The 26298-nt window shown below is 45.6% G+C and overlaps 1 protein-coding gene across 1 annotated transcript; it reads right to left on the bottom strand.

Moving 5' to 3' along the window:
- Window positions 1–1108: 1108 nt before the first annotated feature.
- Window positions 1109–26287, bottom strand: LOC146190843 (E3 ubiquitin-protein ligase CCNB1IP1-like). The gene is made up of 9 exons (XM_084601216.1): window positions 25889–26287; window positions 22664–22746; window positions 22559–22574; window positions 22240–22299; window positions 15272–15342; window positions 13583–13760; window positions 1907–1927; window positions 1639–1821; window positions 1109–1244 (listed from the first exon to the last, which is right to left on the bottom strand). The coding sequence occupies exons 2-9, from the start codon at window positions 22724–22726 to the stop codon at window positions 1168–1170; spliced, it is 669 nt and encodes a 222-aa protein (XP_084457342.1). The 5' UTR covers window positions 22727–22746; window positions 25889–26287; the 3' UTR covers window positions 1109–1167.
- Window positions 26288–26298: the final 11 nt, after the last annotated feature.

Below are 26298 nucleotides of genomic sequence, written 5' to 3'. Positions count from 1 at the left end.
AAGCCAAAAATTTTAATCTTTAGACAAGCATATCCCATAGGCTGTATTGTGGAGTTTACAGTATTCAATTTCAAAATGCAAAGAAAGGTGTTACAGTAGCGCATTCGATAAAGGCCAGTGAGGAGTATTCACGAAACTCGGTATATTCAAAACACATTATCGAGTATGCCAACGGAATAATTAAGTGCCAGGCCTCTTCTGCCTGCCCATCCACTTTTTCTTTTTTGTTTACAGATAAATGTTTCCTCAATCCATCTTGCAATCTCCGCGCTTTGTCAAGAAGCATTCGTTATGAAACCTATAGTGTGGTAATAACAACTTAGAACTTACGTTTAGAGTGTCTAAAGAAAATTGGATTACCATATTATAAATTCCATCACGTAAAATTAGAAACGTACCCAAATGAGCGAGGTGACTGATTGAACAAGTGCAGCAATTATATTTGCCTCTATTCGCGCCTGTTTTTATTGTTGTTTTTCGATCATCTGCTACAATTTACAGCAGTTAATTGTTACACGCGGTAATAGCCCCTGGGCCATTCACGTAAAAAATGGGCCTTTGTATCATGTTGTCCACTACTGCCGGGCTTCAGTTGATTGGCTGCGTGTGGCCGCTTTAGCGTTTGCTTGCAGTTTTAAATGCGCTTTCGAACCACATCGTTCCTGCCGTTTTTAAGGACAGCCAAGTCCGTGAGGCGCATTCCATTGTTAACGGCACTGAGTCGCTGACGGCGGGCCATAGTATAACTGAACGTCGTCAAGGCACAACTCCTGCGTGCGACACAGCTTCAAGGGAACTGCCTGAAACAGAGCGAAAAAATCTGAAACGGCGCGAAACCTTATGAAGTGCCCAACTAACTAGAGTAAGTACAGTGCGTTGATGTATACCGGCCCAACAAGGACAGACAAATTTAGCAAAGATAGACGCACTTGGTCTCGGGAGTCGGGACAAAGTAAAATGCCATCGTACCTGAGCGGAATTTCACGGTCTGGATTACGCCCCGCTTGAACCACTGGCATCAGCAGGCACTTCGTAATTTCGAATTCAAGAACACGTGTAATCATGAAGAAGACGAGCACGGCGAAACGCTTGAACAAAAAGCGTCGAACATTTTTAATCGACTGCTCTCGATTGAACAGAGTGAATACAATCCGGACCACGGCTTCTTCAGTGGCGATCGCAGCACGGGGGCTTGGGCTGCCTCACGGGACGAGGGTTTTGCGCCGGCCGTAGGAAGAAGTCTCCTGGGCAAAAAAACGTTACCGCGAGCTAAAGCAGGCTGTTGGTGTGCCCAGATAGGGTATAGTGTCATTAACAACTCAAAGATAGCTTAAATGATGTTGAATGAAAAAAAAAAAGAAAATCAACGGATGAATTGATAAATGAGCGAGTAGGTAAGGCGTGACATGGTCAATAGGGTCACGAAGAGTCGGACACGACTGAACGACTGAACTGAACTGAGGTAAGGGAGTAGGGGAATAAATGAGTGAATAAGGACATCAAGTGAGTGAGAGAGAGAGAGTGAGTGAGTGAGTGAGTGAGTGAGTGAGTGAGTGAGTGAGTGAGTGAGTGAGTGAGTGAGTGAGTGAGTGAGTGAGTGAGTGAGTGAGTGAGTGAGTGAGTGAGTTCCCCACAAACCTTGATTATCGTCACCAAACAAAGCTTGCAAGTGGTCGAGCGATGGCGCAGTGACAGCGGCCGGCGCCGCAGGGCTAGCCACCCTGGCGCCAGCTGCAGCCTTTCCAGCGCCCTGCAGCCGCTCCAGCTGAGCGCGCAGCTCCTCGACGTATTGACGCAGTTTGGCACGTTCGCGCTCCAAACCTGCGACAGCGCAGCCAGAGGCAAACGCAAAGTGCATATGCCTCGTCGACGAAGCGACGGATAACCCACATCTGCACCCACTTACCCTGAAGTTGCTCCTTCAGCACTGGAACAAAAAGAAAGAGTGCTCGGATTAGCAGTTACGGATACACTGTTAAGTAAGAAGAATAAACGTTTGTGCAAGTTGGTCAGACATGTCTTGCGAGGACTGGCGTAGAGGGGAAACGACGAGTACATGAAAAGCAGACACACAGGCATCTCGGCTGCGCGCGTGTGTGTTTGTGTAAGTGTGTGTGTGTGTGTGTGTGTGTGTGTGTGTGTGTGTGTGTGTGTGTGTGTGTGTGTGTGTGTGTGTGTGTGTGTGTGTGTGTGTGTGTGTGTGTGTGTGTGTGTGTGTGTGTGTGTGTGTGTGTGTGTGTGTGTGTGTGTGTGTGTGTGTGTGTGTGTGTGTGTGTGTGTGTGTGAGAGAGAGAGAGAGAGAGAGAGAGAGAGAGAGAGAGAGAGAGAGATACCATTGTACTCATTGAGATAAACGGTGTTTCTTCAGAAATACCAGCAATACAAGATAGCATATATACATATCGGGACACTTTGCAGTAGCGTACCATATTATTTTCATGCTACTGCTATCTTTTGCGACGGCAAAAAAAAAAAAAGAAGAAAATTTACCAATAACAGGCCGTATCAAGACGTAGCTGGCATATAAGCGAACTAAAATTAAAGCAGCTTTGTTGAGTGGTCACTGAGCCCATATAAGTTTTTTTTTTTTTCTCCCAAGGTAGCGAGTGTTTTTTTTTTATTTTTTTTTTGTTACCAATAGCCGAAAAAAGAATTATGTGCGACTAAGACGCCTCCTTTAGGTCGCTCTGGTCGCATTAGTGAAATATGAAAAAAATATATATATAAAAGGATGAAAAATTGAACTGGGCTCTCATAGATGGGAAAATAACCAAGCTTCTCGCCTTTCCCGTTGTCCCTGCTTGTCAGAAAGAAAAGAATCGGTATACCAGGGCGCATTCGACTGTGTTCTTCAACAGCCTCCTCAGCGACCCGTCACCACCCGCTTTCAGTCCAGCCCCTCTCGCGTTAAAATCGCGCAGCATTCAAGATCCCGAGGGCGCCTAGCTGGTTGCGGACGGCCGAATCATCCGAAACCGTCAACCAACTATAGAGCACCCCTGCGTCTGCTGACGTTATGACGGAAAGCGAAGAGCACACGCGACAAATGGAGAGTGGTCCGCGAAGATGGTCCCTCATCCATTTCCCATTGCGTACCTCTATACCTGTTCTTTACTGCAGTCAGTGTCAGTGCAGTTAGAACTGTACTGTCTTCCTTCAGTGCGGTCGAACGTTCCCTTAAGAGTGTGGTGCAGAAAGCAACAGAAATAGCGTTTAGCGCGCTGTCCGCAGGCATCATTCAACCGTGCAACTAGGGGGTTTCGAAAGCAATTCGCATAAAGTATTGGCACGTAAAAACACTTCGGATTGCAATTCGCTTTAGTTTCGTCTGATTCGGCGTCAAGTTCTCCTCCCTACAAATGGCTGCAAGGCAAATTTTTTGTCCTTTCTGTTTTGCCGAAGGTATAATCTAGAACAAAACATCCCCCCCCCCTCCCTCCTCCCCAGAAAAAAAAAAAAAAAAAAAAAAAAACGCTTTGGATTTTAAAAAGGTAGGATTACCAAATGTGGCGCATTTAAAACAAAAATGAAATTAGAGTATAATTTGCGCAAAGCTTTTAACAATCGTGGAAATGTATCAGCCGGTTCGAACTCATCACTGCTCCCCTCTCATGCTCGCGGCTCTCTCCCTTCTTGCCGGCACCCTCTGTGGCGGAGAATTCGGGAGAGGTGCCCGCTCGCTGAGGTGATGCCCCCTTGAACTCTGCCCGCTTAATTGAATGACCGCGCTGCCGAAGAAGACCAAGTGGAGAGCTCTCCGATAAACGCTGTTCATTAGGGCCACCAGTTTGGTCTGAGCTTGCAGAGTGGCTTTCAGCTCTGAGAGCAGAGCCGCAACTCCGTAGAAACCCCCCACAACATAAAACATGATACGCAGGAAAAAAAAAAAATCACTGTCACTTAAGAGGGGTGCACTTCAGACTTATATATAGTTGCCTTGATAAACGACCTCAATACACAGTGGTAGACGGTCTTTAATCGAATATGGGCTGAACCTTGAATGGAGTGACCCGAGGCTCAATAATGGGCCCTGTTTTATTTTTACTGCGTATAAAGGACTTATTATTCCTACACAAAAGTTGTAGTGCACACTAATTACACCACCACCATTTTTTTTTTTTAGGACATAATCTAAAGAATGTACAAGATAGAGCTGATTGCTGGCTGGCGGAACTCTGGCTTAGCAGACTTCAGCTGAATGTTGTTAAAATATATGTAAGAAAACCAAATACGTCCTGTTTAGGCCTAAGCGTTCATACCTCAAGAAGACATGCATCGGACAGTTCCTCGCTAAAATTTGAGCCATTTTCTTAGTCCTGAAAAGTCGATGAAACATTTTGGTGGGGTTTTTGAGGAACATTGCAGTGGTCTGAGTATGTGGGTTATGTAATCGGCTACCTGTATATTAAGCTTCTATCTCCGTGGTCGAAAGACATCTTAAATTAATTTAGAATTCTGCTACCTCTCCGATCCAAATTGCAGCTTTACTATTTACCTGCTCACACATACATTAATGAATTACTGCATGGTATGAGGAAGCACAAGATAGACAAACAAAAAATCCAGTGGTGCACTAAAGTCTACTTAAGGGCACTAATGCGAAAGCATTTCTCTTCTATCGATTATGTTGCTGCGTGTTCATTTCTATATGCATTTGCCAATTAACCAATTAATGTTATTGATTAAATAATTAATTAACGATTTTCTAAAGCGATGAAGCCATCCATCAATTTTAAGTAATTGACCACTTCAAGTCGTTACCGTACTTTATGGTGCGTGCGATGTCAGTGCACGTTAAAGAGCCCCGGATGGTAGAGATTTCCGAAGTCCTCCACTACGGCGTCTCTCATAGCCTGGGTTGCTTTGGGACGTTAAACCCAACAAACCAAACCAAACCAAACCAAACCAAACCAAGATGTTGTTTTTGCGTCGCATACAACGGTGTGTCTTGCATGCGTTTTTTTTTTTTTTCTCGCATCATTCCCGGTGAATTTTATCGTGGAAAGGTGGCTGTTAAGACTACCACACGATACCTGTGGTCGTCACAGCCCCCGAGCATTGTTAATATAAAATGCAAAAAAAAAAAATAAAAAAAATGGCGACATCCGCATTCATCGCCCGCGTTCATGCTGCCTAGGCAAACGAAGTAACTTTTAACAGTTGTCAGTTGTAACTTTGTTAGACGGCTATTGAACGTATCGGATACGGTAGACTTTCTGCGTGTACTGCTCCCGACGCCAGGTAAAGTGAAAGAAAAAAAAAAGTACGGAGTAAAGGGGGGCGTGGTGAGATGGTGGTACAGTTGCACTACGTATTACAATTGCTTGAAGGAGAACATCTTCGGCGGAACTCCGCCTGGTTGGGTACTTGAAACAGAAGAGAAACACTTATCACCAACCAAATTATTTATTAGAACCCGACGTTTCGGGACCAACTCGGTCCCTTGCTCAGGGGCGACTAAAGATCGAAGCCCACAGTAGCTGGCAATTGCACTTGAGCGTTTTTAGGCAACTAAACCACAACGTCACATGCCTCTGTGGACGGGCTTCAAATTGTCGCCGTCTTCTGCTCACGTCCAGCTTGTTTAAATAGAGAGAGATATATATATATTTTAATGGCAACAGGAGATGTCTGCCTGGTGGTAAATAGGTTTCTCCATTACACGTGCAGACGCTGACGTGGAACGATGCATACACGTTACAAAACAGCGCCATATGTTTTGGCTATACCTCGACAGTTCAGCGGCAAGCCCATTGTTGCCGTCGGTAATAAGAAGACGTGATACCTCGCCCTCTCACTCAATCCAGCGCAACAACCCTACGATAATGTATTTCGTCATCATCAGCCTGACTATAAATACCCACTGCAGGCCGAAAAGCTCTCCCATATTCGTCCAATTAACCAGGCACTGCTGTGCTAGCTGCCTCCACTTGACCCCTGCTAACTTTCTATAGCCTCATCCGCACGCATGACTTTCTGCCACTCCCTGCTACGCTTTCCTTCCCTTGGTATCCAATTTGTTATCCTTAGCGACCATCGGTTATCCATTCTTCGCACTGATTGCTCTGACCATTCCCATTTCTTCTCGACTTGCACTAGAATGTCATTAACTCGAGTTATTGCTCTGACCCACTTCGCACGCTATCTCTTAACGTTACACCTATCATTTTTCGTTCCATATCTCTCTGCATTGTCTTCAACTGAAGTAGAATCCTTTTCATTAACCATCACGTTTCAGCCCCATAGGTGAGTACAGGTAAGATGCAACTGTTGCATACTTTCCTCTTGAGCCATACCGGCAAGCTGTAGCCATGATCTGCAAGTACTTGCCAAATTCGCTCCGTCTCAATCTTATTCTCCTAGTTATTTCCCTTTCATGGTCCGGATCTGCGGTTACTACCTGTCCTAAGTAGACATATTCGCCTACTACTTTCAGTACTTCGCTACCTAATGTAAACTGCTGTTCCTTCCCGAGGCTGTTGAACATTACCTTAGTCTTCTGCATATTGATTTTCAAGCCTACCTTTCTGCTGGTCCTGTCTAGGTCATCAACCATTCTTTGCAGTTCATCCCCTGGGTTACTTAGCAAGCGAATCGCAGATTACTAAGGTATTCTCCACCAACCCTATGGTTGCTGTTAATGATAATGTATGACAGCCAAGATTCTGAATTTCAACTTCCGCTCGCGTTTTGTCTGATGCATGCGGCCTCCTCATTATATATTGACGATATCTGCAATGGTTAAGGCGCTCGACTACTGTTCCCAAGGATGCGGTATCGAATCCCGGCCTCGGCGGCCGCTTTTCTTGGGGGGCGAAAAGCAAAGCGCCAGTGTGCTGTGCTATGTCAGTGCACGTTAAATAACTCCAGGTGGTCGAAATTGGTGGTGGTGGTAGTGGTTTATTTTTAAATAATCAAAAAGAAGGAAAACAGTACTGCCGGCCGCGGCAACTGCTATCTAAAAACTGAAGCACTTGAGCGGCGGCCGGCGGGAAAGAAAAGGGGATAGGGAGAGGATTGCGAGGGGAAGCGATAGAAAGAAAGGACAGGGGGAGCTTTGTACATCATTTACAAAGTACACACGGTCAACAAGTTCGCGTCGCTCGCGTGCAAGTGTCCGAGCACTGTCCACAAATGTCTGCGCGTGAGCGGCCACTGCAATTGTTTGCAATATATATATATAGTACCATTGATGTATATACATGTATATACGCTCCGTGTGTGCTACCTTGGACGTATGCTGCCGGGCGCCCCACCCCGGCAGCTGGTGCATTGTGTTGCGCGCGCGATCTGTCTGTCGAAAGTTCCGCAGTCCTCCACTATGGCGTCTCGCAATAGCCTGAGTCGCTTTGGGACGTTAAATCCAACAAACCAACCAACCAACTTCTTTCTATAAGTACACGATATCACAGCGTAGAGGGTGTACCAGCTAAGAGAGCCCATGATTAAAAAAAATCCTAAGCATATTTTTGAACTGAACTCGCGTAGAAGTTGTTAGCATCTATCTAAACTAACTGCTAGCATTTTTAATGCTGCCTATATGAATAATTAGCTAAATTACCTAATTAACCTTTTAAATATCGCTATAGATGCTAAACTTGTTTTAATAACTAAATTCCATTTTAATTATGGCAATTAGATCGACTGACGATGCCGATAAAAGGTGCAAGAAGCAATGTTCCCCTCATAAGAAACCCTCACCCCTCTCAATTAATTATGTTACCAGACAATTATCACTATGTCTCAGAAAAAAAAAAGCTATTAGTAATTCATAGAAACTAATTAACGTTCACCAAGCGGGAAAAAAACGAAAGTTGCCTGCTGAAAAGAACACCAAGAAAAGTGTATAGAATATGAAAAAATAATAAAAAACAAAGAGTCGTATTCCTAGATACACCTAACGGCAGTTTAAGTGTGCATGTCAACTGTCTGCGGCTTCCCAAGCACGCAACGCACGCGTTCTGCGCATGTAAGCGTCTGCGTCACCTTCCACAGCAGCCCAGTCCGCGTAGTGGAATTTATTCTACAGGAAGAGCAAGACTTTCGACAACGAGGACGAGTTTACGGCTCCTCCTCATTCGCTGTAATCACATCATCAGCCTGACTATACCCACTCCAGGGCGAAGGCCTGTATCCACTTGACCCCTGCGAATTTCTTAATCTCATTCACCCACCTAATTTTCTGCAGTCCTCTGTTACGCTTTCCTTCCCTTGGAATCCAGTTTGTTACCCTAAGCGACCATTGGTTATCCTCTCTTCGCACTACATGTCCTGCCTATGCCCAATTCTTTTTGATTTCCACTAGAATGTCGGTAATTTGAGTTATTTCTCTGACCCACTGTGCACGCTTTCTATCTCTTAATGTTACCCCTACCACTTTTCTTTCCACAGCCCTCTGCGTGAAACCTCTTGGTTAGCCTCCACGTTTCAGTCCCAGGTAAGTACAGGCAAGATGCTAGTCATAATCTGCGAGTACTTGCCAAATCACATAGTGATGTTTTTTTTTTCTTGTTCTTGTTCTTTTTTTTTTTTTTTTTTTTTCATCTGACACGAAAGGCCGGACCTCGTCCGTAATAATAGGGCGTTCGTAGTAAGCGCAGCCGCTTTATGGATTGGATTGCATATGTACTTTTCCAGTACGGGCATCGCCATATCTAGAACTTCCATCGCACTTGCACTAGCTTCAGGAAGCAGTCCGGTGAGAAATGTGGCGACGCACATTTTGGAAATGTCTACTTTCGCAATTGCATCGTTCATAGAAACGAGTCAAGAAGGAACCTGTCCATGGCCAAGGGGCAGTAAGGCGTAAACGTGAGCGTCATTGGAGTCGCCAGCCCTGACTAAAAAAAAAAAAAAAAAAAAAAAAAAAAAAAGAAAGAAAAGAAAAAGAAGAAAGAATTAGAAACGCTTTTTCTCTGAATGGACACTAATCCACCATTCCTTTCTCTCCTCCACCAACTCCTTTCTTTTTTTTTTTTTTCGCCAAGCAGCCGAGTCGACAGTTTCAGAGGAACGCGCGGGGCTGTCGCGTGAGGTCACATGTCAGGCGTTCGACGAGGCAGGTTGTCTGCGGAGAAACAGCGCCGACGGTGACCGTCAAGATGGTGGTGGTAGTGGTGTATTATTAATCAAAAAGAAGGAAAGGGGTGTTCCAGGCCGCGGCAACTGCTATCTAACATCTGAAGCACCTGAGCGGCAGCCGGCGAGAAAGAAAAGGGGATAGGGAGACGATAGCGAGGGGAAATACAGAGGGAAGCGATAGGAAGAAAGGACAAGGGAGCTTTGTACATTATTTACAGCGACCAGTTTTTTTTGCAAATACGCTCATGCTGGCTTGCGCGGTCCTTCACGTCCGAACTTTCGGCGTTTCAGAGTTTGAGCGTTTCGGAGCATGATGCTCGCATTATTATTATATATTTTTTTTTCTGGCAACGATAAGATGCCCGAGATACCTTCTTAGCGGTGAACGTCGTCGCACTGCACTGGAACGTGAATTATGCCCGCCTTCCTTTCACGGTGGCAGAGAACTATCCGTACGCTGTCCACAGTAGGTGCGGTCAAGAATGCACCATCTATGGTCATGTGATTCATGCCCGGCAGAGGTTCCAAAAAAAAAAAAAAAGCTCTTTCACATGTCGTCGAAGAGGGGTGTGCTTGAGCGCGCTTATTTCTTCGTTCATGTTTTTTTTTTATTTACAATTTCTAAACAATCCCCGCGGACGACTTCTGAAAACTGGTCCACTGCCCCTCAGTGGCTATGCTGCTCGTTTGAGTTGCAATATGGTGCTGCTGAACACGAGATCGCAAGTTCGTCGCCCGGTTGCGAAGATTGAGTTTTGCTAGGCTGAGGTGAGGTGCGGTAAAACTTTAAAGGAAAGGTGAATGGAAAATGGGAAATAAAGAAGCTTGTGATGAGCAGGTCGGTCAGCTCAGTTAGTCGAGGGCTCTGTTGGCTTTTGCTGCTTCACGGGTTAGGCAGACGATCATTAGCTGGGCGTCCAAGGCCTCGATGGACAACGCCGCCTTCCACTGCTCGTATGCATATATGTTCTATATGAGGCAGGTTCGCTGGTTTTGCTCTGCGGGAAAGAGTGGGGGGCAGGCGCAACACCAAGGGAAAACAGAGGGTATCTTACAACTGACATGTTAGTTTTACGTGTTAGTTTGGATCAGGCAACAGTCAGTGGCCTCGATCGGCAGTTGTCAATTTCTTGTGTGGTGTGGGATATTTTACGCCCCTCCAGCCTCAGGTATCTGGAAAATGAATAGGGTAATGAGGTATGGGTGGGTTGTGTGGTTTACCTGGCTGAATCTCGTACTAGGCCACGGACAAAGAAATTTGAACGCTGTCTTTTTCGAACACGGTTTCATGCGGAAGGCAACAAATTGCAGTCCAACGGGTTTAAGCGTCCCGCATGTCGGGATGATCAGAATTAATATCAGGGCCGTTAGAAATACTGAAATATGTATCTTTTTGGTATGAGTATCCATCAGCTGTCTTTTGAATATTTGCATCCGGCCTGCTTCTTTGACTGCGCATGCAGCATGGCAACATTTGACGCAAACTGAATCGTGATTTTTGTATACGACGCTGCTGCAAGGACGTCATTTTCTTTCAGAAGTTCACCGATGAAAGCGATTATATTCTGTTTTAGGTAATGGTGACAACACAGCCTTGCAGTAAACTGAAGGAGAAATTAATACACTGCTTCGGCTGCAATGTAGTGGCGCAAAGACATGAACTTTCAGAGTTACATGATTAAGTGAAAATGCCTTCCGTGTGTTGCACAGAGCAAGTTCATTTAAGAGTTTCCGAACAATTAGCGCTCAAACACAGGCTCCTAGAAACTCGATTTAACGAAGTTGAGGGGAGCCGTGAATTATTTCATTAAATCGGGAACCTCGTTAAAAAGAGTGAGGCTACCGCGGCATCATATTTGCAAATCCTTAATGCTCCCAAAATGAAATGTGGCCAGCAAAAATGACCGGTGCCGGTAGCCCACAAGAAACAAAAATTATTATTCCCGAAAAAGAGCACGAGATGACTACAAATTTATTTTCCACCAATGAAGTCGACGACCTTTGCCTGCGTGTGCTTAGTGAGCAATGAACGCACCGCTTTCTCGTAAGTATGAAGAGCTACGGAGCACCGTAGGCCTAACAAGCTGAGCTTGTGAGAAGCATGCAGTCAAAGGCACGGGAAAAAATCAGCAGAAGCACAATGGCGAATGAACCACACAAAGCACGCCACGAAAAAAAAAAGAAAAAAAAAAAAGAAAAAAAAAAAAGCACCGAAGTGCAACACCGCCCTTTGGAATGCGACATCTCTTTATTTATTTATTTATTTATTTTTTTTACCGCTGGCACCATCTGGTGAATTCAATTAAACACTACAACTCGTTTTGCACCGCGCAGTTTGAAAAAAAAAAAAAAAAAGAGCAGGACGAATTAAGGTGCCCCGCGCTGTTACCGTGGGCTCGCAACCAGTAAATTTTGGTGTGCTCTCTACAAAATAGGCCGAAAATAGCCCCTCTCCACCTTCTTTCTCGAAAAAAGGTTCGGTAAATCGGGACATATCGTAGAATTAATTTCGTTATTTCGAGTTAGTCAAAGCATCGTATCCTATCTGAGGGGGAATTACGATATCTTCGTTAAATCGAGACTTTCGTTAAATCGGGTTTCGTTAAATCGAGTTTTGATTGTATACAGAAATCGAATTATTGGGCCTTATTGTCCTCCTCCTTCATTTTTGAAGCGATAGCTTCACTTTGTTAGCTAAAGCCGGATATCGCCGTGTGTGCTGCAATCACGAGCATGGCGCTGGCAGCAGGGCAGTAATTGAATTACAGTAATGATATTACTGTAACTTAATTACTTTTCCCGGTAATTTGTAATGTAATGAATTACTTTTTGGTTCGGTAATTTAGTTATGTAATGAATTAATTTTTGGCAGTAATTTCGCAGCAAAAGTAATTAACGCCTTTCGAAATTACTTTTACTAAAGTGCGCCACTACTCCTTTAATAGATGACGAAGTAGAGTGCCGCGAAAGCAGGAACGACGTGCGGCAAGCCGAAGCCAGCGTAACGGATCGGCAAAAGGAGACAGAATTGTGCAGAACAGTGCGTCTGAGACCTCGTGTGTAGCAGGGTCACTTTGTGCGGCTATCCCATGGCAACCATTCTCCAAGCAGCAGGATACAAGGCGTCAAGGGAATGCCGAAGAGACAGATGGTGCAAGAAGGCCGGAGTTGAAAACTATATAGTTGGGAGCGCGGCGCAGTGGCACTCCCTGTTGCGTCGGCTAGGGCACAGTGGTGCCTGGTTACACTCAACACCACGGGGCGAAGGAGGATTGGAGTTGGGGGAGATAGGCAGAAGGGTCCATGACGTGAGGCACCGGGGCTTGAGCATTACTGAGCAGTGTGCGCAAGGTGCCGACGTCGGTTCTTGGGACTACGGAGGCAATAAATAACCTAGTTTCTTCGGGCCTTCAAATGGCGTAAACAGCTTCGGGCAAGCAATAGGCTGGGTTCGCCGATGATTTCACAATTGTTCGACCATGCTTCTGTTTTTTTTTTTTTTTTTGCTGTTGTCTTGTTTTTCTAATGGCAAGTGCTGTAGGAAAGAGGAATTTGGCGGGAAAACGAAAAATTGTATGTGCTTCGCGTCTGGAGAACAAGTTAATGTTTTGGTTATAGCTTTACTTAGTTTTTGCATGGATTGAAACTAGGAAGTAATTTAAAAGTAATTGAATTACTCAGTAGAAGTAATTAAAATGTAATTTCATTACTTTTGGGAGCAGTAATGTAATTTAATTTAGCAGTAATGAGTAATATAATTTAATTACTTTTCTGCGATTTTCAGCAAAGTAATTAGTAATCTAATTTAATTCCTTTTAAAAAGTAATTTTGCCATGTATGGCTGGCAGGCGGTAGCTGGCAGCTGACATGGCCGAGCACTATGTGGACGTAGGGTTGCCTGATATTTAAATTTCCTGTAAACCACTTAACTGGCTCTAATTAAACTTTGATGAGGCGAAACGAAGAGGCGTGCGTGTGCTGTGCGGTGTCAGTGCACGTTGAAGATCGCCAGGTAGTCAGAATCACTCCGTAGTCCTCCACTACGGCTCTCGTTTCTATGTTTTCACTGTCACTCTTCCTTCCTGCTTTCCCTTACGGCGCAGTTCAGGTGTCCACTGAACAAGTGTGACAGATGCAGCGCTTTTCCTTTTCTGTGAACCAATTATTGTTATTGGCTCTAATTAATTACCTAATTAAAGCAAATCAACTGTTTTGTGATAATTGCTCAATTTTGCTTGACGCTCTGTCCGATGGTACCATTATCTTTCCGATATACCAGCCAGTATCTCTTTTACAGTGCCGAAAAATTCATGCCTACGAGAAACCCGCCTACATTGCCGTACAATGCTTGCGCATTAAAAAAGGGCCAGATAGTTTGCCACCGTGGGCATAAGGCATGCGGCGTTAATTGAAGGAATTATTTATCTCGCTCTATGGTTCCTCACTCATTTAGCCTTTATAAGCGAACAAAAGAATTCCAAACACCGGGGGAAACACGTACCCCTGCATTCCTTGGTGGTGCGCTCTACGGCCAGCTCCAGCTGCGTGGCCCTGTGGCGGCTGCGCTCGAGGGACGCTTCCATGGAGGCCCCCTGCTGGCTCATCTGGTACGACCAGAATGCCAGAGCACGGGAACATGCGTCCATCACAGTCTCCGGGCTGTGGCCGGTCAGCACCATCTGTCGACCGTAGACATGCACGCCAGAGCATGTACAGTGTAGACGTCAGCAATGATTTTAAAACGCTTATTTGCCTCTTATGATGTGACCATGCAGACCGGTTGTGGAGATATCCGCACCCTTCTGATCGAAACATAAAAGTAAAAGCTTCGAAAACAAAAAGCAATCGCAAATAACTCTTATCAAGTTCCATTTGTACTTGTGGAGTTTTAACGTGTTCTGTATATTTTTAGCTTGTTTTTCACAATCCTTGGCGCACCAGAACAAGTATTTTTCCTACAAAATAGGAGGTTAAAATTTCTAAGAAAATGCAAAGGAGTCTTTATTGCAAAAGCACACGTAAAAGAAAAAAAAATCGAGACTAATCGGCCACAAATTTTATTACTAAGTGGCAGCGTTTTCCTTCAATGACGTTTGTAAAATACAAAATTTTCTCCATCAACACAGGATGCATTTTTGTCGTCCCAAATACTCTGAGGGCTTATTATTTATCGGTTCAATAATCGTAAGAGTGGCTGCGATGTGCCATTTCAGCTATGGAGTCATATATACAGTTTTCATATCTGCACATATGAGAGAATTTTTATGTTTAAACTTTCATGAGACCTCGGTCACAGATCGAATTTCGAATGACGAATCCTGAGCAACACTGCTAGTTGAAAAGTCTGGCTTTTTTGGGGTTCGTTGCAGTGATCTGTACGTGCTAGTGTGAAAGACAATACGCTGACTTCTGCGGCACATTAGCTGTCGAATACATCGACATCATCCTACGAATCTAAAGGCAGCACGTATGCAATATGCTCCCATGACGTCATAAGAAATTCCGCAGGACATCTCACACAGGTAGTGTAGCTTTCGCTACGAGGGTCATGGAGATCGACGCAAGCCGTAATTGCGAATAGTCGCATGAAACATACATTTGAACGATCGTACCAGATCCACGCATGCGCTCTTGCGTTGCGACCGCTCGAAATGCGTGTCTGCCCAACTGGTCTGGCTCAAAGGGAATTGCTACGAAAGCCTGCTGGAGGTATTTTGAATGTATATACATCCAGTTGTAGAGTAGCCATTTATTACCCCGCCCCTCGATCTGCGAACCATGCGTTAAACAATGTAATTTTGTTTGACTCTAAAACAGCAATCTGGTAAGCATTTCAATTAAAATTTTACGCGTCAAATGCGCTTACTATTGGCCGTTAAAAGTTCCTCTTGTGTGCCATATTGATCGTTCTTGCTCGTAGCCCGTCCTACATATATAGTAACGTTAAATACATGCCATATGAGTAGGTAACTGCAATGTGCGCAAACTTTAAACGCCATAGGACACAGAGGAGTAGAAGAGACATATATTTTCGTACAGAAGATTTTAACTAGAGAGTTTTCAATGGACATTCTTTGCACGCTTTTACCCTTCTCGCGGCAAAGCGCGCTTTGCGACAGTCGACTACCGCACAGTGCTCTATGACGCTAAATGACATCTTCTCGTCGTTGACGTGTCATATCGTACTCACCTGGCGAAAATGCTCAGGCGGATCAACATCCACGCGCACCAGGTCAAACTTGCCCGGCAGTTGAGCACCGCCTGCCAGAAAAAGAGCTGCCTGAGCAGTGATCTCAATCACGCTCGTGCAAGCGACCCCATTGAGCTTACAGTGTCAATCAATCAATCAATCAATCAATCAATCAATCAATCAATCAATCAATCAATCAATCAATCAATCAATCAATCAATCAATCAATCAATTAATTAATTAATTAATCGTATAACGCAGTCAGTCAAAACATTGTCGGCTGCTTTTTGATGAAGGCGAAGCACAAAAGACGTCCGTGTGTATTGCGATGTCAGCGCGTGTTAAAGAATCCGAGGTTGTCCTAAATAATCCTGAGCCCTTTGCTGTGCCTCTTTCTCGACTCTTTCTTTCCCATACTTCTTCATTTCCCCCATGGAAATGCTGTTTAGGTATCCACGGAGAGAGATGTGCGCTTCCTTTTCTGGTATAGTACCTAAAGTACATTAATCGACTCTAAACATATGTCAGGATCATAACGAAAATCAGAAGCGGTCTATGTGGCGTGCCTAGAAATTTGAGGCAAGTTCTTCGGCGAAAAAAAGAAGAAAACATTTCGAGCTAGAAGTGGAAATGGAAACGCAACGGGAAAAGTGCTTTTCCGCCCGGAAGCGGTGCCTCCATTTTCACGTGGAAACTGCCATATGTAAATGTACGTTTAGCCTTCCCAATTTTTAACAATGTCAGTGTGCGCGAGCGTCGATCCTCAGGTGCAGCCGCACCAAGACCAAGAAAAGCGGAAATGCGACAGGGAACGAGCGTACGCATAGGTCATGTTACTGGAGAGAGCATCGAACGTGTGATTGGCCTTTCTTCTTCGTGCAAAGTAATCCCCGCGAAACAAGTGTTATCGCTGACTTCTGAAACTGATCCCTTTGTGTTCTATATATATTGTATCCTTGTGGTTCTGGATCGGTACAAAGCATATAACGCTGCAAGCATGTCGACAGCTCCGGTTGCGTTTCCTGGCAGTTACGAATATCATGATGTGCCCGGCGTCACTTAAACACTTTGACAGTGCCTTCTCCGGGGAGTGCCCGCACTGCGGGGAAATGTCCTCGGACCTTTTCCACATGGTGTGGGCGTGCCCCTCAAACCCTGCCTTTGCACCTAACCAAAACACCACCCGGGAGGACTGGGAGGCGACCCTACTCGCCTGCTCCGACCTGAAAGCCCAAAAGGCCTTGGTCAAAAGAGCAATGGCGGCAGCGGAAGCCACTGGGGTCCCGTACTAGGGACTCCACCTAGTGTTTGTGAGGGGAAGGGCGCTAAGCCTGATCCCAGAGCAACCTTCATGTAACTCCTTATTTTATTAAACGTTTTCACCACCACCTTTCCTGGCAGGGTCTCCAAAGCAATGTTTTAATTATTAAATAATTACTTCCTTATTACAAATACACTCAGCTTAAGTGAACTATTTTAAACAATACCATTCTCACTGGGAGTTCTTGATCAAATCGCCCTTGCGACGCCATCTGATTTGCTAGAATTCCAGGTTAGCGAGCATTAATTAGGTAAAACGACTGTCCCGAATAGGCGGCGGACTCGAATTCGAATCCAGAATCTGGGCGATTTTTCGTTACACTTATACCTCTCCCACGCGAACACTTCCGATCCTAATTGAACTGAATGCACCGTTTTTGCCAAAAGTAACCAGGCTGCAGGATCTGCTTCTCAGCCGTGTGGCAGCAGATCCATACCACTTCTGAAGCTCTAAATCTCTGCAATGCAAAGTTGAGCACCTGACCTCACTTCTTAACTATAGTTGTAATAAAGCGGGAATCCTTATTTGCTTTATAACACGAATGAGAAGCAAAACATGCAGCTTGGTTACTTTTGGCTAAGACGGTACATTGAGTAAGGATTGGAGCATCCGGTGCTACACGGCCGTTTTGTGTTGTGTTGTGTTGAGTTTTATGGCACATAGGCGACTCAGGTCATCATGCGCCAAGAGCAAGGTTTGAAATTAAACAGTTAGAGATTTTACAGCTGCTTAAAAGCTTTGCTTCTTTAAGGATTAAAAAAAAAAAAAAAAAACGTGGGAAGTATCAATGAGCGACTTTTGTCCTAATAGCAAGGTTGGGTGCAGTGGGGTGTGTTCTTTATAAATTTGTGGGAAGTGTTTCTGCCTTAGTTGTTCCAAGTTTTGTACATGTAATTAAAATGTGGTTAGTGGTGACAACTTCTCCGCAGAGTTCGCATGTGGGTACATCTCGTTTTGTGAGTATGAAGTTGTGTGTTAAATGAGTGTGACTGATTCGGAGGCGACATAAAACTACTTCGATGAAGCGCTCTTGGTGAGTACATGATTTCCATTCCTCTATCACCGGCTTCACTAAGTGTAATTTTTTGCTTACTTCCTTGTCCCATGAGTCATGACACGGCCGTTTTGAATGACCATTGAGAAGTGGCGTCGAGGGTGGCGGCGCCCGCACTCGAATGTGCTTGAAAACTCAAGAGCGCTTGAGGAAGCGGCCTCGAGTCAAGCAGGGCCGGGCTCGACTGCACTTGAAAGTTGTCATGTGATAACCTCGATCTGCACTGAGTTTAATGCCGGCCGGGTTCAATGAGGATCAGAAATGTTCGTGTGACAGACGTATAAGTATCCGTGAAAGCGTTGCAGTTTTGACAGGCTTCGGTGGATGCTAATCAGCGATTAATCACTTATAAATTAATTACAAATACGCTGATAGCGATCGTCCTTAGTGTTTCTTAAGTAACAATTGCAAGTAATTTCTTGGACATGCTAGGCCTTCATTGCAAATCTGTGTTCTTTTCGGCATACTAGCGGTACTATATGCAGCAAATAAAACAATTAGTCGCGGCTTCTTGATGCTCCGATGCATAGCAGCATCTGACTGGCAGAGGTTCGTTCGCGTTAACCAAAACAGCCTGGCAGAACCAGACTACATGCACCGGAAGAAATTACAGAGATGCAATTGCGCTCGCAATGCATGCCTTCTACTCTCCTTCGTCTTTAGGTACAGTATCGATTGGAAGTCAAGGCCCTCCGATATTAATAAAAATCAGGGGACCTGTTTATTAGCTGACGCTGCACGCAAATTCAGTTTCGCTAGAAGTCGCTTATTTCAGCTAAATGACTCTGCAAACTGCTCCCATGAACTGTAGAGATAAATGCACCGTTCTTTGCCGCAATGCAAAAAGCACTTGCTTGTGTGTAAAAAAGAGAAATACATTCCCTATGGTTACGCGCAGAAGCCACTGTAAGTGGCACCTCAACCAAGCAGAATGGAAGGCGCCCATAATGGCATGGAATAGATATAAATATCTGAACAATAATTAAAAAAAGGGCGATTTTCAGACAACCATTCATATCTACACGATGCCTACAAATAATTATAATTGTCCGATACCATTTGTTGACCTCCGCGACATCCGGGCGATTTTCTTCTCTCAGAGATCAGTATATGCATGGATATTCATATAATATCCTTGTTAGGATCTTTTTTTTTTTTTTTTTTAGCAGGTACGTGCACGTACTTGTAGCTTTACAAGAAGTTTCTGAGCTTCAACTGCTGCCTTTTGCTCTAATTTGAGGATGAGGGCGAGGGATGATATCTGCAACTCATTACAAAAGCGAGTCGCTCGCATAAATCCCCTCCATGCAAAGTTCCAAGTCTCAGTCGAGTTAAAAAGGCAAGAAAGTAAAACAATTATTTAGAAAAAGTCAGGGGCAACTCAAAATGTGAGTTAAACACATGATTTGCACCACTGATTTGAACGCATCAAACGCGCAAACCAGTGACATTGACACATCGCGCGGTTGTTCTTCAAAGAGATTTGCAGATTGAGGCGCCAGATATGGACTGAAAATAAACACTCGCCGTTCGTTATTTCTGAAGCAGTGAAACGCACTGATTGTTTTAGCTTTTCTCGCACTCGTATGTCAGCATGTTATTGAATTCATTTGAATTAGCTTGTACTTTATGCACTGCTTACACTGTCAAGAGGCAGTCCCTCTATCAACGACCACTTGCAACACGCATTCGCTCATGCGCGCACCGGCGCTAGGCAGCGCGACTGTGGTGCGCGCCGTAGCAGACGACGTCCGCGCGTGTTCAACTATTTCAAAAGACGAAAACTTAAGAGCGCAAATATGAAGATAAAAAGTCCTGAATAAAGTGATTTTGGGCTCTTATATGTTATTTTAAAATCTTTAAATGAAGTCTAAATATCTTGTGGACAATATATGTTGGTGGATCTATTAGCAGAAGAACTGTTTATACAAGTCAGCTGGCTGCTACCAAGCTGTGCTGTTTAGAGGAGGCGATGGCCAGACCGCTGTTTGCTGTCATTTGTTGTGCTCTCTTTTTGTCCGGAAGCCAGCGGCGACATATCAAAGGCAAGTAGCGTTTCTCGATTTAGACTTTTGAAGCGATAATGCTAAAGGCCTCCCTCACCAAATATCCGTTGTGAGCGAAAAATCACGAGCATGGTCCTGACAGGCGGTAGCAGGCAGCTGTGGCCATGCACTGACTGGATCGACGTATAGGTTGTCGGACGTCACGTTTCGCAGGAGCTGCCAAGTCAGGCCTCTCCTTTCATATTGGAAGGTACGATATCAGAATCATAGCATTTACGTTGCCCCTATAGGGAGCTTGCACGAAACGCTGAGAGCGCCATTTTCCTGTACAGTGCAGCAGTCGATTGTGGAGCGGGCCGCGCAAATAGTGCTGAAGCGATGGTTTAGTGCGGTCGTCGGCTCCGCCGAAGCATACTAAAGCGCAAAAGGTAAATTCCGAACAAAAACATTGTACGAATGCGTTAAGACCAGGAGCGATCGGAACGTCGCAGACGAGAATGGCTTGCACGCATCAACAGGTGGCATTCACAGACATCCGGACAAATACCAAGTGTATGCATGCACGCCATTTCGTGTCAGGATTGCAGTCATCGAAAAGTTTAGACGGCCGACCTGCAAAATGAACACGTGAAGCTAGAACGGTGAGCTCCTTCAGCAATCCGTGCCTCAATGTACAACATTCGAGGTGCACGCATACTCCACTCTCGTCTGCGACGTTCCTATCGCTGGTCTTGTCGCATTCGTGCAAGCGTATCCTTTGGGATTTTGAAAAACCCGCAGTCGTCTTGTCCGGACTTCACCTTTTGAACTTCAGTCTGCGTTCGGCTATTACAGCTCACGACCGCACAGTAGACCATAGCTTTGACACTATTTGCGCGGCCCGCTCCATGGTCGACTGCTGCACTGTACAGGAAAATGGCGCTCTCAGCGTTTCGTGCTAGCTCCCTATTGTCACGCAGGCACGTTAATACGCTATGGCGTCATACCTTTTCATTTTCAAGTCATTCTTACTTCTTCAAGATTGCGAGAATACGACGGGGCAGCGCGGGCCAACAGCGGGCGCCCTGTTGGAAATGTTTCGTTGTCGGCTATTCGGAGCAACCATGTTTAGGCTCGGCCTTAAAAATGTATGGCGTTAGAGCGTTACGAGTCCCGCTTGCAGCTCTCCTTGTGGAATCCACGTCCTGTGTACATGCATTTTGCTGCTCGTCTAAGCACTGGTATCTTAATTTCTGCCTCTATTATATCCCAAATAATAACTACAATGTCATAAGCCACCACTGTATGCGAGACACCACCCGACATAGATATTAAAGTCCCTGCGTGTCCAAGAGTTCATTCCCATCTCACTCTTCCATCTCAAATGACGGTGTGGCTCTTAGAGTTTAACCTCCCAAAGCGACTCAGGCTATGAGGGACGCCGTATTTCAACTACCCGGGGCTCTTTAACGTGCAGTATCAAACAGCCCCGAGACGCCCTGTTTCTCCCATCTCAAAGGAGCTGCCAGGCTGGCAGCTCTGGTTGACTCAGCTATGTCATGTGACCTCGTGACGTCACACAAGACACAGCCCGCCGACCAGTCTTACCATGTCACCCGCCAGAGGCATGTACGTGGTTTTTCGCTCACAACTCCGCCGACGCCGGATTTTGTGGAACGGGATCTTTAGCGCAATCGAATAATTAAGCTTCCAGAGACGACATAGCGCGATCCGTGGATCCCTATCGTGACCTGATTATGTAGGCACCCAAAGCGTCTGCGCGGTATAAGTTGCGAGCTCAGGCCTCCATGGCTCCACGAAGCCATTAATAGCGGAGATGACCGGCTCACCGCGGTAACGGATATCGGTGAGCACGGATCGCGCTCTAAGGCACTCTAATGAGGCGGGGTAAATTTGTGTTCGATCATGACACCATAACGGCAGAGAAAAAAAATGTTTTATCCATCAGTTGAAAACGGGGCAAATGTGTGGCTTGACAAGGCTGAAATGCTTGCCGGCGCACACCGACTGCGTCACCTTATCGTTGAGAGAGACAATGTACAGGAATGAAAATCCTGCTGACTGGCGTGCCACGAAAGTGTGACAGACAGCTCGAGCGAAGCCGCGGACATATAGAGCAATTGTAATGATGTGAATTCTACCAAAAAGCATCCAACTAACATTTTTAAACAAGAATGGAGACGATTATAATTACACCCATGCATGGAGCGCTTTGCTGTCGCTCTCATATACATATAGTATAACAAAGCAAAGCGCGGGAAGACAGTGAGAGCTCCTGCTTCTTTTTGACTCGAGACAGGCGTTTGTTGATGCCAAGTGAAATGTATAGAAAGCACGGAAAGGAAAAGCAAAAGCACAGTAATGTCACAATCTTTGAGACACCGTTCTGGTAGTTGGGATTGAAAGCGCCGCCAGATGCCGCCTCTACATGCGTCTCTAATATGACGCATCTTATCTGACAAGTCATGCACTGGCGCTTGTGCCAACGTAGGGCTCACTTCAAGACATATATATTATTTACCGCCCAGAGCATGCGAAAGAGGACACAGGGGTTGGACCGCACATGGCGGCTCATTGACGAACTTACATGCCGGGCAGACGGGGCGAGCAGCTAGCTCCCGAGAGGCGTCTTCCTCGCAGAAAGCGTCTGAATGGCTGCTAAGGAGACAACCTAATCCCAGTTCTTTACAAATAATATAGGCAGGGTTAGCGATGTCGTCACACTCTTCTGGCATTATTGCCACGTGATCCCAGCGACTTTCCAGACAGGTTTTCAACCTCATGTGCGTAAGACATAAGGTCGATCATGTGAAGCAACCAAAGCATGCACTCACTCCTCACAAGGTTCGTGCCTGAAGAGCTTCGCAGCAGCACGCAATTTTTAGAATGTACTATAAAAAGGATACGAGAACAAGAAGTAACCTGAAAAGAAGGACGAGAACGGTTTTAAACACCAGCAACGAAAAAAAATTAAATGCGATAAAAATGATACGCTTTGAGGTACGACATACCCAAGCAACTGTAGTCAGCTTCTTTCGACACTTGGCCAGGTTGCACGTGAGTACAGGCGCCATGTGCTAATCATGCAGCATTCCTGAAACGCAGGAGAAATGTGCTACATAATTATGGTTACAGGGTTCGTCATGCAATCGCGCAATGTCCGTCGTCATTACGACGGAGCGCATTGCTGCTCCCTTTGTGTTCATAGGAGTATCCCCTTCCCCCACACACAGACAAACACACACATTCTGCAGCTCATTCCCGCGGTCGATATTTTGCTAGAGCCACATGCTAATGTTTTCCTGTTTTAATAAAATAATGCTACTAAAAGCCGAATTCGCATTCCCAAGTCAGAACGGCTTTTCAGTGGCTGACCTCTTTGATTTTCGACGTATGAACAATAGTTGTCTCGGAAGTTACACGACCCCTGCCGTAGCTTTCATAACGCTCCAATTAAAGTTGAAGCAAGCAAGACACCAGGGAGTTCGCGCCAGTTTGGGCTCGATGATGCGGCAAGACGGTAGAGGCGTGGAAGCGCTTCTGGCAGTCTCGCATGTCCTGATGTACGAGATGTCTTGTTAGATTCTTATTGATTGGTTTGGTTTGTGGGGTTTAACGTCCCAAAGCGACTCAAATGTTCTACAATGCTTTATAACATCAGCGGTGGTGCTTAGGCTCTCTTTGCTAATAAGAAAATTATAAAAGTCCTCCGCTATTCCTTTCAGGAGGTGGCCGACTTTGTCTTCTTCAAGCATGATGGGATTTACCTGCTTGCATAGCTTTAAGATGGCTTCAACGTGTGCAGTACAAGTTTCTCCTACTACTTCCCAGCAGAAATCCATTAAGAATTCTTAATGGTTCCAGTAAAAGGCCATTAGGCTTCCTAATGGTTCCAGTAGAAACCAGTGAAAACCAGCAGGTTTCTTTATGGTCCCAGTACGAACCAGTAGATTCCCAGTAACAAATTTTCACTACGGCACGGTCTCTCATAGCCTGAGGCGACGCAGGCTACGAGAGACGCCGTAGGGGAGCACTCCAAAAATTTCGACCACCTGTGCTGACATCGCACAGCACAGTTAGCAATACTACGCCGGGTTCCAGCCCGTCGCGCAAACCCGGCCGGTAGCCACGTTTGATCTTTAGAGCGACCGCAGATAGGGCTCCTTCCTCTTCAAGCCGTCGGGTAAACCCGGTCGGTAGCCACGCCGCGCCGAAGAAGAAGAAGAAGAAGAAAGAGAAGCTATGTCGGCCTTGCTTACGCAACCTACCGGGTTTAACAAAAGCTAAACCCCAGCTAATTTTTTTTTTATCACTTCCAAGGGCAAGGTGAAACATCCGTCGTGCCGCCCTGGGGCATGACCCGTAGACATGGTTGGTAGAACACTGAATGCAAATATATCTGATCATGGAGTTTACTGTCGGTGGTGAGGACAACGAGGTGATTAACTTGTACAAGCCCTAATTTTCTGCCCCGGGCAAATCTTCAAAACGTGGTCCAAAGACCACCGACTCGAGCACGACAGATAAGGTCGAGTAAATTTTTAGGAATCTAACTAGGTGTTTCATAGCGGACACGTACGCTTGTGGCATTTCAAAATACCCAGCTGCTTACACGGCGTCTCCAGCAGTGTCGTCACAACGCGGTAGAGAGATGTTGACTGCATGAAATGATTTCGCCGCAAGTAACAGCTAGATACAACCTGCCACGATGAATAGTTTGAAGCGCTGTGTCTCAGCTGTACAGAAAAACTCCTCTGCTGACGCGGTCTCTACCAACGTCCATGTGATTAGCCTCGCCACGTACGGTTCGATCCCGGTGTCGCCGGTCTCCTCCGTTACCCCAGCTTCGGTTCAACGACCTGCTCGGGGAGAGAACGTACGGAATATGCTTCGCAGAGAAAGCATGTTTTACAAGCGTTCACCCTTTTCAGTGATATGGAATACGCTGTTTTGCATCGAGGCTCCCTAGAGTACCCCATCTCCTCTTCCTAAAAAAAAAGAGAGAGAGAGAGACTATCCTCCCCCCCCCCCCCACACACACACACACGCACACACGCATATGCGAAGCTGCCCCGCCGGGCGTTCGATACAGGCGTCCGTGCGGCGCCTTTCATTTGGGCTTCCTCGAACGCTGCACCACAGAGTATATATAGAAATAGACGCAGTACAGCATTTAAAATTGGTTGACAACAAAGAAAAGGCGCAATATCTGTCACAATTCTAGTAAATCACAAAAAGGTCTCGCAGTGAATGCCTAAGCAGCGCGGTGGGGAAGGCTTCCGCGGGGAGCTGGTGAAGGGTGGCAGTTCCTGGCCCTACGGGTCTGGGACGGTAGGTCAACGCCGCTTGTGACGGCGGCTAGCCAGCCACCGAATTTTATCTGTTGTAGGCCGTCATTGCACCCGCCACTGTTTCGGTGGTGGACGACAGCTGTTGTTGGGGCGCGCCTCTTTTTCTCCCTCTTCTTTTTCCTTTCTTCTCTATTTTCTCTTCTGTCCGCACGAGACAGCGGAGGTGGTTCAGCTACAGAGCCAGTACCAAGCCCGTGCATTTAGGCCATCTAAGTGTAGCGCCCACAAATCGCTCATTGCTGACAATAAATGTTTTCCAATCCAAAATATTTTCCTTTTTCCTACAGCCACAACAACAACAACAAGGCTTTCGCCTTGAAGCACTTCAGTGAGCCAAAGTGCCCCCAGAATTTTTTTATTTTCTCTCATTAACTCCCGCCTCCCTCCCTTCCCTTACGGCGCGGGTCAGGTGTCCACCGAGAAGTGTGACAGATACATGCACCGTTACGCGTTAAATATGCAATTTTGTATTTTAATGTTCGGCACTATCTGGGCATATAATTAATCAGGGTCAACAGCCCGGTAAACTTGGGCTAACGCAGGTTCAGCGATGTGCTCCGTTCTAATAGTTCTGCATTACGGCTAAGCCTAACCAACATTGCGTTCACGAGACGTTCTAAGGTGACGGTCAAGCTTAAAGTGCCTGTTAATATCAGTTCATGACCCACTCTGTGGTCAGTATATTTTAGCTAGCGTATACGTTTTCACTCAGAGAAGCGAGGAGAGGTTGGGCAGCACTACAGTGACCTAGCACACCCTCCCCCTTAAAAAACGGTAGACAGCCATAGAAGCGGCAGTTTCACTTTCTCTTCCTCCTCACCACAACTCACACGTCCAAAGGCCAACATCTCCTAAAAATATTCTGGCAACATTACCGATACTCACAAATTTCCTCAGAACCCTGCTTTGCACTGGTGTCCTTGCTCATGGAATGAAGGCGGCACCATGACGAAGTGCGCGTCTCAGAGTCCGGAATGAGTCGCGAAGAAGCGTGAGTTCCGATGTGGTCATCATACCACAAAACTAGTGCAAAGGTGCGGGAACTTCAATTGCTTCAATCATCGACAAAGCGACAGAACTAATACCTAAGTGATTGACAAACCTAATATTATTGATTAAGATTCAGCTGTAAGCGAAGAACATCTCCGATTGGGTCATTTCTATTCATAACGGTTCGATTGTCGTTTTTAACGTAATTGGTTATAAAAAGTTGGTAAAAAGCACGGGTAAAAAGCGTAAAGCAGTTTTCACAACCAAAGGTACACAAACTGGCTAGAAACTAGCGCCCTATGTTC

This window comes from Amblyomma maculatum, chromosome 4, assembly GCF_055883805.1.
Source record: "Amblyomma maculatum isolate TAMU_Amacu chromosome 4, ASM5588380v1, whole genome shotgun sequence".
Classification (NCBI taxonomy): Eukaryota; Metazoa; Arthropoda; class Arachnida; order Ixodida; family Ixodidae; genus Amblyomma; species Amblyomma maculatum.
The sequence above is the reverse complement of the archived record's forward strand: the minus strand, read 5'-3'. Positions and strand labels throughout refer to the sequence as shown.

What these genes read in the sequence shown, in the direction of transcription:
- LOC146190843 (XM_084601216.1), bottom strand. Translation starts at nt 22,726, where the DNA reads ATGGCGCCTGTACTCACGTGCAACCTGGCCAAGTGTCGAAAGAAGCTG. An exon ending in CACCACCAAGGAATGCAGGG is followed by an intron (nt 1,928 to 13,582) that starts GTACGTGTTTCC and finishes TTTTTGTTCCAG; the next exon opens with TGCTGAAGGAGCAACTTCAG. An exon ending in GTTTGGTGACGATAATCAAG is followed by an intron (nt 1,245 to 1,638) that starts GTTTGTGGGGAA and finishes TTTTTTGCCCAG; the next exon opens with GAGACTTCTTCCTACGGCCG.